The sequence below is a fragment of the Diplodia seriata genome (assembly GCF_021436955.1).
Source record: "Diplodia seriata strain FDS-637 chromosome Unknown scaffold_5, whole genome shotgun sequence".
Lineage (NCBI taxonomy): Eukaryota > Fungi > Ascomycota > Dothideomycetes > Botryosphaeriales > Botryosphaeriaceae > Diplodia > Diplodia seriata.
In genome coordinates, this window is record NW_027117312.1 from 2,032,643 (window position 1) to 2,046,359 (window position 13,717).

The 13,717-nt window shown below is 57.6% G+C and overlaps 6 protein-coding genes across 6 annotated transcripts; 4 read left to right on the forward strand and 2 right to left on the reverse strand.

Moving 5' to 3' along the window:
* Window positions 1–79: 79 nt before the first annotated feature.
* On the forward strand, window positions 80–1,461 carry SLS55_005601 (uncharacterized protein; the record flags this gene model as incomplete). Its single annotated transcript, XM_066777048.1, has 3 exons — window positions 80–96; window positions 202–407; window positions 602–1,461. The coding sequence occupies 3 exons, from the start codon at window positions 80–82 to the stop codon at window positions 1,459–1,461; spliced, it is 1,083 nt and encodes a 360-aa protein (XP_066632890.1).
* Window positions 1,462–1,885: 424 nt separating this feature from the next.
* Window positions 1,886–3,416, reverse strand: SLS55_005602 (uncharacterized protein; the record flags this gene model as incomplete). Its single annotated transcript, XM_066777049.1, has 2 exons — window positions 1,886–3,238; window positions 3,288–3,416. 2 exons carry the CDS (start codon window positions 3,414–3,416, stop codon window positions 1,886–1,888), a joined length of 1,482 nt encoding a protein of 493 aa, XP_066632891.1.
* A 1,265-nt stretch (window positions 3,417–4,681) lies between these two features.
* On the forward strand, window positions 4,682–5,584 carry SLS55_005603 (uncharacterized protein; the record flags this gene model as incomplete). Its single annotated transcript, XM_066777050.1, has 1 exon — window positions 4,682–5,584. One exon carries the CDS (start codon window positions 4,682–4,684, stop codon window positions 5,582–5,584), a length of 903 nt encoding a protein of 300 aa, XP_066632892.1.
* Window positions 5,585–6,704: 1,120 nt separating this feature from the next.
* SLS55_005604 (uncharacterized protein) lies at window positions 6,705–7,940 on the forward strand (the record flags this gene model as incomplete). Its single annotated transcript, XM_066777051.1, has 2 exons — window positions 6,705–6,759; window positions 6,817–7,940. 2 exons carry the CDS (start codon window positions 6,705–6,707, stop codon window positions 7,938–7,940), a joined length of 1,179 nt encoding a protein of 392 aa, XP_066632893.1.
* A 512-nt stretch (window positions 7,941–8,452) lies between these two features.
* On the reverse strand, window positions 8,453–9,436 carry SLS55_005605 (uncharacterized protein; the record flags this gene model as incomplete). The annotated part of the gene is made up of 2 exons (XM_066777052.1): window positions 8,453–8,915; window positions 9,432–9,436. 2 exons carry the CDS (start codon window positions 9,434–9,436, stop codon window positions 8,453–8,455), a joined length of 468 nt encoding a protein of 155 aa, XP_066632894.1.
* Window positions 9,437–9,602: 166 nt separating this feature from the next.
* Window positions 9,603–12,543, forward strand: TAF5 (Transcription initiation factor TFIID subunit 5; the record flags this gene model as incomplete). Its single annotated transcript, XM_066777053.1, has 3 exons — window positions 9,603–9,782; window positions 10,477–11,474; window positions 11,523–12,543. 3 exons carry the CDS (start codon window positions 9,603–9,605, stop codon window positions 12,541–12,543), a joined length of 2,199 nt encoding a protein of 732 aa, XP_066632895.1.
* Between the last annotated feature and the right edge of the window lie 1,174 nt (window positions 12,544–13,717).

Consider the following 13,717-nt stretch of genomic DNA (forward strand, 5'->3'; position numbering starts at 1 on the left):
GCACGACTGAGCGCAGACCTCAAAAGCACCCCCAGACTACTGACAAACTCAAGAAGAGACTCGATACTCCACAGGCACGATGACGAAGATCTTCGCGTAAGTTCTTCTACAATGCGGATTCGCTCCCCAGCTTAAGTTCCTGGTGCATGACATCATACCTCCGCCGCATTGGTGACACCGTCAAACTGACCAGAACAACAGTCTCGGCGCGACCGGCTACATTGGTGGTGACGCTCTGCACGCCATCTCCAAAGCCCACCCGGAGTTCGAATGGACATGCTTGGTCCGCAACTCCGACAAGGGTGCCTTGGTGGCGAAGCAGTACCCGAAGGCCAGGCTTGTCTATGGAGACCTCGACAGCTCTGATCTGATCGCGGAAGAGGCGGCGAAGGCAGATATCGTGTGCAGTAAGTCTTATTTTCCCGGCGATTTCACGATTCATTTCGATACTCTTTTGGCCCGGATCTCCACGCTCCACGAAGCGCTACAGAATGGGCGGGCGTATCAATTGGAAGCCCCATTGCCACCCAGCCCGAACCCCAAAGAGGCAGAATACACATTCGACGCAGGCATCCAGCTGACCACCCCCCCTCCCCACCAGACTGGGCCAACTGCGACCACGCCGGCGCCGCCAACGCCATCCTCGCCGGGCTCTCCCAGCGCGCCGCCGGCGAGCTGCCCAGCTACTACATCCACACGTCGGGCACGGCCATCCTCATGATCCACGACCAGCAGCTGCAAGTCTACGGCGAGCACAGCTCCAAGATCTACGACGACATCGCCTCCGTCGGCGAGCTCATCAGCCTGCCCGACCCGGCGTGGCACCGCGACGTCGACAAGGTGGTGCTGGCGGCGGCCAACGCGCCCCTGCGCCCGCTCAAGACGGCCATCGTGTGCCCGCCGTGCATCTACGGGCTCGGGCGCGGGCCGGGCAACGCGCGCAGCGTGCAGCTGCCCGAGCTGACGCGGCGCACGCTGCAGCGCGGCCGCGGCTTCGCCGTCGGCGGGGGCAAGGCGCGCTGGTGCGGCGTCCACGTCCAGGACCTGTCGGCCGTCTTCCTCGCGCTGGTGACGGACGCCGCGGCCGCCACCGAGGCGGCGTCGCTGACCACCAAGGCGACGTGGGGCCCGCAGGGCTACTACTTCGCCGAGAACGGCGAGTTCGAGTGGGGCGCCGTCGCGGGCCTGGTGGCGGCCGAGTGCGCGCGCAGGGGCTTCATCGAGAGCGCCGAGCTCGACCGGCTCACGCTGGAGGATGTGGAGAAGATGGTGGGCAACCACCTCATGGGCCCGCATTGGGGCCAGAACAGCAGGTGCAGGGCGAGCAGGGCGAGGCGGGAGTTGGGCTGGCGGCCGGTGATGCTGTCGCTGGAGGAGGACATTGCTAGGAACGTGGACGTGGAGGCGGAGGCGCTGGGGTTGAACAAGGGCCATGCGGAAGTGGCAGCCGGGAATGCTTGAGTGATGAGGCTGGCAGGACGAGGATGCATGCGTGTTTCGAGAGTAATAAAAACTAGACGGAATGTTTTCGTGGGTATCTTTCAAATGGGACTACTGATACTGAGCTTGGCTTGTGAGCTTGCATCGAGAAGGAAAGGGAACTTTCTCGCGGTCCATGTCGATGTAGAGCCAAACGCCTTTGCTAATGCTTTGAAATAAGTTCAATGCCCCGGCCTCAGGTCCACAACTTGGAAATCCAGTCCCGGCGCTTCAAACACATGACCAGGCCTTTTGGCATCGGTGTAAATGTTCGCTACCGCGTGAGGATGGAAGATGCCCGGTGCATTGCAACTTAAGATTGTCTTCAAGCCTGGTGGATCCGTAAGGCGAAACACCCCCCATCTATCACATCAGTAAGACGCGTTGAAATCGAAAGGTCGGCAACTTACGAAGGGTCTTTGCTAGGCGCACAGACGATAGCTATACTTTCAGGTAGCATGACCTGATAACCGCAATGAGTGTGCAGGTCTCTGCTGCTCATGAAACAAGTCTGAGATGGATGGGTGTGTATCCAGCCGAGGACCATGAGATCCTCGGAGTCGCAGTAATCGAATATGGCTGATTCGTTTATTGTTTCACACGTGTCTGATGTGCTTTCCTGGTCCGGGATCAGAAGCCGCGAGATGAAAAGTGCATTTGAGATGAGGGTGCCGCAAAGTATGCCACATGTTTCCAGATTCTGCCTGGTATTCGACGAAGCCCTGCGTAGGAATTCGGTACGGAGCGTTGGAGGAATGAAGACTGTCCGTAAGGGCGTACCATTTTCAAGGAAGGCCGTCGGCTTGAAAGTGTAGTCTCCCGAGTCAAGTTCTTGATGTGGGGGTGGCGTCGCAGAAGCGGAACGAGATGGCGCGTTGGACACGTCGGAGTCGAGATGCTTTCCTGGCAATGGCGGAGGCACAATAGGTTCCTGGTCTATTGCAACCTTGCGTGGAATGCTTGGAGGCGACACAGGAGAGCGGAGGGGGTATTTATCGGGTAGTGGTGGAGCGCGCGCAGACGTCGGCGTCAAAGGCCTCATGCCTGAGTCGGCGTAGGGCTCGTAGTTGCTCTTCTGGGGCACATGAGGATAGTGGTATGCAGCGGTGCGCGGCGACGAGAGCTCCGGGTCAACAGAACCTCTTCGCCGTGCGACGGCCTCTTGTCCACGGCGACCAACTTGTGTGATCAATTGACTGAGGTCATCGGGCTCTTCCTTTCCCCCGTCGCTGGCCAACTCATCCTCCCAGTTATTCCACATACCACCTGTCCGGCGCTCTGCCTCTTCCTCATCAGACACGCCGGCCTGGCGGACCTTCCTTTTTGCCAAGTCTCTTCGGCGAATCTCCTTCTGCGCGATTTTGACGGCAAGGTCGCGGTTCTCGCCGGCGTCGAGCGCCTGCTTGGCCCCAAACATAGAAGGGTCTGATGATTTCCTCGAGTGCAGACCGATGTTGTCGAAATCTCGGGCCAGCTGCGTAGGACTCGCAACTGTTTGTCTCTGGGCGGCGGCCCTCTTCTTTTCGGCATCGCTTTTAATCTCCAGGAATCTCTGGTGCCGTTTGTTTATCCTTGGCCTCAGCTCCTCCAGCTTGGGCAGGTTCCGCTTGACTATGTTTCTAGCCTCCTGCAGGGCTTGTTTGTTGGCGGGGTCTTTGGCTTCAGGGTGCTTCTGAAGCCTGTGCAGGATGAGCGTGGCATGGCGGAAGAGGAGAAGGTAGGCTTGTTGATCGTTGCCTTCGCGTTCATAAATCCGGGCCTACAGAAAAGCGTGAGCAGTGCAAAGCACAAGGAGGCGGACGACGGACCTCTTTCTGGATGGTGTCGGCGCTGCGCAACCAATAGCGGAGCGGGACCATTTGGTCATATTCGAATTTGCCAGCCTGCTGGACAATGTCCTCAACGCTCAGCGGCTCGGAGAGCCTAAGGGAGGCCATGTTGCCGGTGGGCTGTGAGTGCAGTGCTGCGGGGTGACTTGCTCGTGCGCTCCAGGAAAGCACGCGCGGACGTCTAGCGGGGAACGGGGCGTGTGGATTGCAGGTACGGTCGGGGGTGAAACTCAGCAGACCTCATGGTAATGAGCCCAGCGCATTCTTCGGTGCCTGATGGCCCGGGCGACGTGCGTCACTGATGGTGCAGCCGGTACCGAGTGGCTAGGCTCAGAAGCCGCGGGCGGCGTGGCGGGCGGTGAGCGTTGGAGCATGGCTCTGTCGTCGATCTGCCGCCGCGGGCGTTACTGTTCGCTGCGCCTACATCGTCACAATCCACGATGAGATCTTCGCCCGTCCTTCGTATCCAGACCCCGGGCGTGCGCCGAAGGTTTTCCCCCCTGTGGAAGACCCAGCGACCTCGGCGGCCGCCCCTTTGGCCCCTCGCGCACTGGCTGGCCGAGGGCGTTCGAACAGGCGCAATGCGAACGCGCGCTGACATTGTGAGCCCAGATCTCTGCGGTATGTTGCAGTGTGCGCCTGGACTTGTCGACTAGCTGACACGCCTGCCAGATGACGTTCTCTCCTATATGGGGTCGTCGTTGAACCAGTACAAGAACTGTGACATCATCGACGTGAATCCCGGCGCCGGCCTATGGTCCTCCAAACTTCATGACTTCCTCAAACCTAGGCGCCATGTACTGCTCGAGCCCGATGATTTCTACGAGCCCTTTCTGCGACCTTTGCTTGATGCGCCTGGATCAACGTATATCAACGGCCCCGCCAACGACGTGGTATTGGCAGCTATAGCCAATACTTTCCTTCAGGGTCTATTGCCTGACCAGCATCCCCTCCCACGGGACGATGCCCGTCTGAGCGAACCGAATACCTCGTTACTCCTGCTCATGAATCTTAGTCGTGTAAAAGGCCGCTCCACACTCCACGCCGCCTTTTCCACCCGTGATGTACTCAACGACCTCATCGGTTGTTCTTGGGCACACCGCGGCCTAGGTCGCTATGGGCAGGTGCGGATGCTGGTTTGGATGGGCGAATATTTCAAGGAACGGATACTGCCAAGGGATCTGAACCAAGTAGACGCCTACAGTCTTGCGTTTAACCGTAAAACACAAACACACTCAATAGCCGAACACCCCAGCGCAAAATTTCTGCGCGACGACACGACGCTGGAGCTCGCCAGTGCCGTTCGCGCCGCTGATAGAATGCGATCAGCCGGCATCGTCATCCCATCTCATCGCCAAAGCCGGTTTCATCAGATGGCGTTGTCCCTATTGAAAGACAGGGACGCTCAGGAAGTTCAGGCGGAATTGCGAACGAAAATCATTCCCGAGCAGTCTCTCGTCGAGGAATTGGAAGAGCTGCAAGCTCTTTTCGAATCCACATCCAAAGCTCCCTCGAAGCCAAATCTTGTTCCGTGGCGGGAACGGTTGGACTACCTGGAAAGTTGCACGGATAAGGCATTGAAAGACAAGCGACGGTCCTACCTCAAGCTCTTGCCGATATGGGCTATTGCTGACGAGATGCGCTTTCTCGAGATGATTGTCGTGGATGAAGTTTATCCCGTGCAAGAGCGTCTAGCAGCGAAAGAGCGCTGGGAAAAGCTCAAGCTTGAAATATCTCGGTTTTCAACCAACAGAAGCGCACGACAAAATCTGTATAACGTCATTGACCAGCGCAGAGCCTTCTACCAGAATCCCTCAGTCCTGCGGTGGGACAACCGGTCTTTCGAGCCTCTTGCGACTGTTCCGCACGAGTTTTATCCCGAACAGCCCTTAATTCTTTTGGATGTCATCCCGAACCCTCCACTGCGCGAATACCCTCTCACAGAGCAGGCCTATTGGCAGCGTTTTGGCACCAAGATGTTTGAACGCTGTACTCACTCGATTGGGAAAAGCTTGAACACCATGCGTCGCGGTTCAGCTGAAGTCATTGTGCCTCAGGCAGGTGCAATCCACGATCCAAGGCGGGGTGGCTCGTTAGATGTTGAAGATGTGAGAGTCCGTACTCTCACTCCTGAAATGGTCGACGAACTTGTGGACGCATGGAAAAATTGGACATTTCGACCAGAGGAGTTGGAGAGCTTCTTCACAGACACAAGACCGCAATTTCATGACCTCCCTGACACCGACAGCCATTCCATAAGGAGCTTTTACGAGTGAAGCTTTGGGTGACGTTCATACAAGCTAGGAACTTAATGGCGAGGGCCACGCGGTCTTATGTACGGGATTCACTGCGTTGTGGGCTTTTTTCTTGTAACATGTTTCAATAGCTATAACGATAGCGATAGATGCCTTTGAAGCTTAGAGACTAGGACCCAAATTTACCTATGGTGCCCCGGATTCCCAAAGCTCTTCGGCCACGGCCATTCCCTCTTATACATGACTGCACCAGCCCATCACATGAACCTTATATAGACGAATTCAAAAGAGCTCTTTCCATGCCTATCTTCTCATCCGCATTCGAATTCATGGCCCGCACCTATTTTGAACCCTTCATATTCTTTCCGCTTACGGGCTTTCCTCGCTCGCCTGCGGCTTTGCCTTTCGTTTCCTCCGCCCTACTGTACCCGCTGATCAAATCCAACAAACTCTCTTCTGACTCTTGAGGTGGTAGCCCCTCCTCGCCTTCGCGCGGCTATGTGTCGAAAAAATCCCGTCAGCTTTCACATGCAACATCCCCAGGAGGCCGGGGAATGAATGCCTACCTGCTCAGGATCTTCATGGACCTCCGAGTCCCAGCCGCGTCCGAACCTGGCTCTGAAGGCGCGCAGCCGTCCAGCCTCGTCCTCTTCGACATTCATCAGCTTCTGACTACTCGGATTCCAGAGCGGGTGGTTTCGAATGTCCTTGGTGCTGCGGTAGACGGGGGCGGGCGAGGTCGTGCGGTGCAGGTAGGTGCTGCCGTCGGAGAGAGTGATGAGCTGGGTAAACGTGTACGGCCGTTTCGGCCGCCGCAGGAGCGTCGCGTGCCGGCATTGGGTCTTCGGAAGGAGGGCAGAGGCATTGCTGCCTAGGCGGTGCGCTGTGAGCGCTGAGGACGTGAGCGAAGGCGGCATGGTGTCTGTGGTGTAGGTGTGGTGTTGGCGCGGTCGGCGGTGATGCTGCGGCAACTTTTGATCGCCGATAAGCCCGCCAGGATGATTTTCGTCGGCGGAGCTCCGCGCACATCTCTTCAACTTCCACGCCCCTCGCTGTCGCCCTAATACCCTTTCGAAGCAGCTGCGCTTTCAGCGTGCTATAGGATACGCCGGCCGCATTCCTTGGTAGCCAACCTCACACCATGTTTGCCGCACGCGTCGAAAGGCGCTTCTACCGCGCCTTTTTCCGCTGGAACCGTAGGCAGTCACTGCGTTTCTCCGCAAAGCCATTGGCCCTATTAACGTATCTATTAGACTCCACATCGCTCTCGAATCACTCCGTGTATCCCCCCCGCCGTATGCTGTCTTCGTCTGCAAGGAGAGGAACTTCCGCCGACGAACCCATAGCCGCTCAGGAAAGCCTTCAAGGTTCACTCGCCGGCGATAACCAGGATGCAAAGCCAGTATCTGAGGACGACATATCCCGGCGCAAATTAGGCGCCACGGTCCGCAACATGTTCCGCTGCGTCCCGCACCCGGTGGCAATAGTGACGGCGCTGGACCCGAGCTCGTACAGCGACGGCGGGATCCAGACGGTCGACGAGTGGGAAGAAGCGCTCAACAGTCTGCGGGCCATGACCGTATCGTCGCTCAACACCGTCTCGCTCGATCCGACGACCGTCATCAGCTTCAACGTGCGCCTCCCGTCATTGACCTGGGATGCGATTAGCAAAAGCGGCCGCGTTCGCGTCTCTCTGATGAACTCGACGGAGCGCGCGGTGGAAATTGCCACGCTGTTCGCCCAAGGCAATAGTAGGGCCGGCTTCTCCACCTTGCTGGCGCAGGCCACCCCGATTAAATTGAACCGCCCCGGCGGCCAACTGCAAATGGGCTCTGGCACTTGGGAATGGTCGGTTGACCCGGAGATGATCGATCCGAACCCTGCGCCGTTTATCAAGAGCGAAGCGCTAGAGGGCTGCATCCTCGCCGAAGTGCTACCGGAGAAGTGCGTGCAGGTAAACGACCATGTCATTGTTGTGGCAGAAGTGAAGGAAGTCCAAGCCGTCTCGAGAATGCTAGCCCAATCAGGTGACAATCCACGCCATCCTACGCTGAGCTACTTCAATCATCGTTATGTGACGGTAGACCGGCCGGTGATGGCAGACAGCCAGGGCGTTGGCGAGGCCGAGGGCGAAACATCTCCTAGAAATGTCCCTAAGCAGCGGAGACATAAGGGTCTTATACGGAAGATCCCACTTAATGTGGGAACCACGGTTAGCCAAGATAAGGGCAAAAGTTTCATACGGAAGATCCCCATCTCTCCGCCTAGCAAGAAAAGTATGGAAAACTGGGCTGGCCATGGTGAGGATAAGCGTGGTGAGGGTGCGTCTAATGACGAAAAGAGGTTTTTTGAAGCATTGCACACCAGGAGGTATTGAGCAACTTCAAAAGATATGTGTGGACATTGCTTGTCTGACTATGTACAATATTAATTTCTGTTTACCTGGGAGCACTGTATGTCTTTCAGACTATCGATTGAACATTTCCGAATTGAGCATACCAAAGTTCTTGGAAGGGATCAATACAAATAATATCCAACACTCCTGTTAGGCTTGGATTACACATCAGAATGTAATGAATCATCAAGGAAGATGGAAAGGGGAAATAGTAAACAAAAAAAAAAGAAAAAGGGCCTCAGGCACCCAGCCTCTGAGAAACCATTACCTTGAAAGCCACTTCCATGCACAAAGCTATCACCAAGCAAGGGTACCGACAAAATCAAAAGCCAGTTTTGCAGACGGTACTTGCTTCGCTGGACCAAATCCCCTTTTCGCTCCGTCCGCCTTGACTGGGCATTCTCACAACAAGCCATCTGCGCCCAATGCCAATATACCCAATCGCCCAAACATGTCCGCCAAGGATGCACCGCCCTCTCGTCTTTGCTCATGTTCTACTCCATACTCACGTCGCCATCTTGCGCCCCACCATCCTTCCTTCTCTCCTCCAGCCGTCTCCTCGCCTCCGACACCAGCTCCCCCGCCTTGCCCACACCCACGTCTCTCGTCCGAGCGTTCAGCCAACCGACGTCCAACTCGCCCAAGCCGCCGTTCTTGACCTCGACGCCGCCCGCGCCGCCCTCGCGTTGCTGCTGCCCCTGCTGCTGCTGCTGTTGTGCTTGCTCGACCTTCTCAGCCTTCGCAGGTATCACGCCAGCCTCCTCCAGCGCGCCGATCTCGCGCGAGAGGTTGTTCGAGATCTCGCGGACGAGCGTGAAGTACGTCCGTGTGTGGGTTTGGTAGGCCTCTTTGCGGGCATCGAGGGGATCGGAAGTGGAGGAAGAGGAGGAGGAGGAGGGTTCGGCGGTAGAAGAGCCGGAGGCGAGCGGGCGGTTGGTCAGCGCGTTGATGGCGTGGCTGGCGGCGGTGAGGAGCTTGGGGACGTCCTGTGGAGGAGAGGGGCGGCAAGGTCAGTGCTTTTCACGGGCCTGGTGGATTTGAGAGTCGCACTTCTTTGATTTTGCTGAGCTCTTGGATGTGCTCGGCGGCGACATCGTTGCTGTAGGCGTCTGCGGACATGGCTTGCGCTGGGGCGTGCTGGTTGAAGCGGAGGAGGAGTTGAGCTAAGCGGCGTTAGAATGGCCGCGGCTCAATTGGCGTCCGCAAGGTGTCTGGGGGAGCGGGGTTTGAAAATGCGAGCTCCTGACGGAGGAGGAAGAAGTTGAAGCGCCGATCGGTGCAGTGGGCTTGTTGACGAAGGTGGAGGATCAGCAACCGGGATGGCTTGCATTAGCGGACGGCGGCGACCAGAGGGCAGGCCGCGCGCTAAATCTTATTCGGACTCCCAGCCTCCCGAAGCCTGCGTGTCGCGACGTGTGAGACCCTGCACGAGAGAGCGTCTCCCTCACCAATCCCACCGTCGTCCATCTGCACCGCATCACGCTCCTTCAGTCCACGTCGATCCGTAATTCATGACGAAGTAGCTCTGCCCTCTCGGTCTGCTGGTCGCAAAGGGAAACGCAGCGCGGCGAAACGCGTGACGCCTGAGAAGAAAAGTCCCGACCGGTAGCCGGAAACCTCGAGTCGATCGGCCGCGACGACGACATGTCCGGCCCTCCACCCGGCGGTGGGCCCGCGCACTCTCGCGGTGTGAGTGTGGGCAACGGTCCGCCCAGCGCAGGAATGGCAGGCCCCTCCCAGCCCATGGCGCCTCAAGGTGGCGTGCCTCCTGTGGGAGCCGCACCCGGCGGCACTGCGCAGTCGTCACAAAATCTAAACCACATTGTAGGTGAATTGCTCTCTTTTGCTTCATTGCTCTTCTTTCGATCGACTACTGTGGTCCGGAATCCGCTGGAGTCCTGGAGAATGCCTCCCATCTTGGCCCCGAGGAGCCCGCTGCACTTCCGTGGACCCGTCCCATTCCCGCTGCTTGGGCAGTCATGCGTCGGGCCGCGTTGATCGTTATTTTCACTCGACTCCAGGGCTTATGTGCGGCCTTGAAAGTACTAGCGCCAGGTGGGTGGGTTGCTGGCCCGCGCATGGACCCTTGTTTATGTTCAATCACCTTGGACTGGCAAAACTGCCCTGTCTTGTCGGGTCGCGGCTTCCCTAACTCTTCCAACCCGCGCGCTACGCCTAACCTTTCTCGATCGGGCTTCTTCCTGGACGCCACCGGTGGCTTCAGCCATTATTCCAAGAAGGTGCGCCTTCACCTTATCCTACAACACAACCCCAAGACCACCGTCGACAACCTATACTCTGCCTGGACCAGGCAGCCTCTTAGGCCATCATTCCATTCCAGTGTCCTTGGCCATTGATTGCTACTCTGCCGCCGATTCTCCGTACTTCCTTCCCGATTACGATGTCGACCCGCCACTCTCCACGTGCGAACAACACCGAGGACGGCCTGGTTGGAAGGGTTCTGCCTGCTAACTTACACGAGACGAGCAAAGCGCTAATTCAGACTTTTTGTTTTCAGGTTCTCGAATACCTCAACAAGAAAGGATACAACCGGACAGAAGCTATGCTTCGCAAGGAGTCCGCTAACCAGGATGCCGATGGTCGCCCCATCGTCACTCGCGCCGAAGACCGGGGTGGTGGTCAGTATGAAAAGGCGTTCGAACTACTTCGCGCCTGGATCGAAGACAATCTTGAGCTTTACAAGGTTGAGCTCCGGCGACTACTCTGGCCCATCTTCGTCTACTCCTACCTCGAGATGCACAGAGAGTTCTACCAAAAGGATGCTGGCAGCTTCTTCAGCAGATATAAAGATTCTTTCATTCAGGAACACGACCAAGATACTCGTCAGCTGTCGACGATAAGTCTTCCGGAGCACGTTGCAGACAGCCACATCGCAAACATCTACAGAGGCAACAAGTATCGCCTGACGTTGAGCAACATGGCATTCAACAGCCTTATTCAATATCTGGAGTCCAAGGAAAGGGAAGGTGGCTCGGTCATCATCGGCCTAATGAACAAGTTCATGAACATCATCACGCAGGATCGCACTGCAACCGGCAACGAGAGGAGCTTGGCTGCCATGATCGCTCGTGGTAGTGTGGAAGAGGATTTGCCTGCCGAAGATGAGGGTATTCCTGGTCACAACCCTGGTTCAGCCAATACCGACCGAAACGCACCTCCGGTTCTCGCAAAGCTGCAGCTGGGGGCGCTCCCTATGGAGTCGGATCTGATGGAGGATGTGAGAGCCGAGCTTCAGGAGGAAGACAGCAAGAACCCTCCAAGGCCTGGCCAGAGCTCTCTTATGGATGAGTTTGAACAACGCATCAAGCGCGAATCGTCAGAAGAGGCACCGACTCGTGAAACAGTGCCTCTGCCTCCTTCGCTGGCCCGCGATGTCTTGATGGAGGTCCAGAAAGTGAAGGAGAACCGTGACAGGTTCAAGATTGAAGGTCGCACTGGAGGCGTCGGTCCTGGCGTTAGTGTCTGCATGTTCACCTTCCACAACACATTTGACAGGTGAGCCATCGACACATCATGGTTGAACATGTCCTAATCCGTGTCCAGCATCAACTGCCTTGACTTCTCTGGCGACAATGAGTTCGTCGCCGCGGGTATGCAAGAGTCGTACGTCCGCGTATGGTCCTTGAACGGCAATGCGCTCCCTTCAGTAAACCCGAACGATAAGCCATCCGCTTCCAAGCGTCTGATTGGCCACTCCGGTCCAATTTACGCCGTCTCATTTTCGCCATCCACCGCCAACCCTGCCTCTGGAGGTCCTTCCACTCGTTCCAAGTATCTGCTGTCTAGCTCGGCCGATAAGACCATCCGTCTGTGGTCATTGGATACTTGGACGTGCGTGACAGCGTACAAGTCACACAGCGGGCCCATCTGGGACGTCAAGTGGGGCCCGTTCGGGCACTATTTCCTTACCGGATCTCTCGACCGCACGGCGCGTCTTTGGACGACAGACCACATCGCACCGCACCGACTGTACGTAGGTCACGACAACGACGTTGACTGTGTTGAGTGGCACCCGAACGGCGCCTACGTGTTCACGGCCTCGAGTGACAAGACTGTGCGTATGTGGCACATCAACGGCAATCCGTTGCGGATGTTCACCGGTCACACGAGCAACATTACCGCGCTTGCATGCTCTCCAAGTGGCAAGAAGCTTGCTAGCGCCGATGATTCGGGAAACATCATCATCTGGGACATCGCGGCGGGTCTGCGCATCAAGCGTATGCGCGGCCACAGCAAGGGGGGCATCTGGTCGCTCTCCTGGAGCGTCGAGTCTTCCGTCATTATATCGGGTGGTGCCGACGGGACGGTACGCGTCTGGGATGTCCTCCAAGAGACGCCCGAGACGCAGAGCGCCAACGGCAAGGTGATTGCAGAGGGCGGCTCAGGCACCAAGGTCGATGGTGGCGGCGCTTCCGGGTCTGGTGCTGCGAACAAGAAGAAGGCGAAGGACGTCGTCGTCACGGCAGATCAGATAAGTGCGTTTCCGACCAAAAAGAGCCCGGTGTACAAGGTGGAGTTTACGAGGATGAACCTGGTTTTGGCGGGTGGTGCGTACATGCCCTGAGCTTCCCTGTTCTCACATCTTCACACATGAACGGCGCATATGGTGCCAAAGGCATTCCGGAGCCCTCTTGGTTCGTGGGTTCAGGCTAGGGTGCGAGATATCCTGGAGGATGGGCACACAAAAACGGACATTGCGGGCCCGGTAGAAGGGACGGCTTGCATCGGATCGTGGGGATTGTTTTAGCTGCAGACACTCTAGCCGCACAAGTACAAGTGCCATGATGATAACCTATGGCCCCCGCGATTAGTAGGCGTGCACATACATCTGGTGTTACGTGCTGACTGCATGCAGGCTCCCGTGTTCAAAGCAGCTCGAGGGAGGTCGAGGAGCGACCCGACGCCAAGTCTAACACGAAGCGAATTAACACGAGTCAACGCAGCAAACGTTCTGTCATGAAATCCATTGCGGCATCAAGGCGAGTTTTGGCGTCAGCACGGGGCCGGCAGGTCTTGGGCTCTTGGTGGCACTGATAGCGACAGCCATCTCGATGCTCAGGCGACATGGTCAGCCCGGTGCGACTGGTCCAGACGGGTCAGAGACACGGCGGAATCCCTCAGCCTTGGTGGGGGTGTTCCTTCGCGACGCTGGTGTTGCGGTGGGCAGCGGGCAACGAGGCGATAGCGGCAAACACGAGCAGGCCAGGCCATGCACGCAATATTCTCACCCGGGGCCAGGCTTGCCAGGTTGGAGCAGTGGCCCGAGGAAGTTGCTCCGCCGAGGCTTGGCGGCCAAGGAAGCCGCTGCAGCGCGGGCGCCCATTGGCCGCCGCCTTTATCATCGACGAGACGTTGCAGCCCGCGCCGCTGCCACATCCTGCCTCCTTGCTGCTCCCGGCAGGTCCAAGACCTTCTGGAAAACCGACACATGCAGGGCCAAGGTGCGCGTATCAGACACGGCGCCACCGGGGCCGCGATGGGGAAGCGGGGCGGCGCACGCAACGCGGCCACCTCCGACCGCCTCGACGCGTACTGCGCACGCGCGACCACCGACCGGCGCAAAACTTTGCAAAAGCTTCTCCGGGCGTTGGCACGTCTTCGCGAGGAAAGCTTGGCGGGCGGACGCGGACTCGGACGCGGCCTTAGCTCTTGCTGGACCGGGGTAAGCGGCGGCGCCCAGGCACTTCTTCTCCACCGCCCTCGGGAGCTTGAAGATACGGGCCTTGCTTATCGCGTGC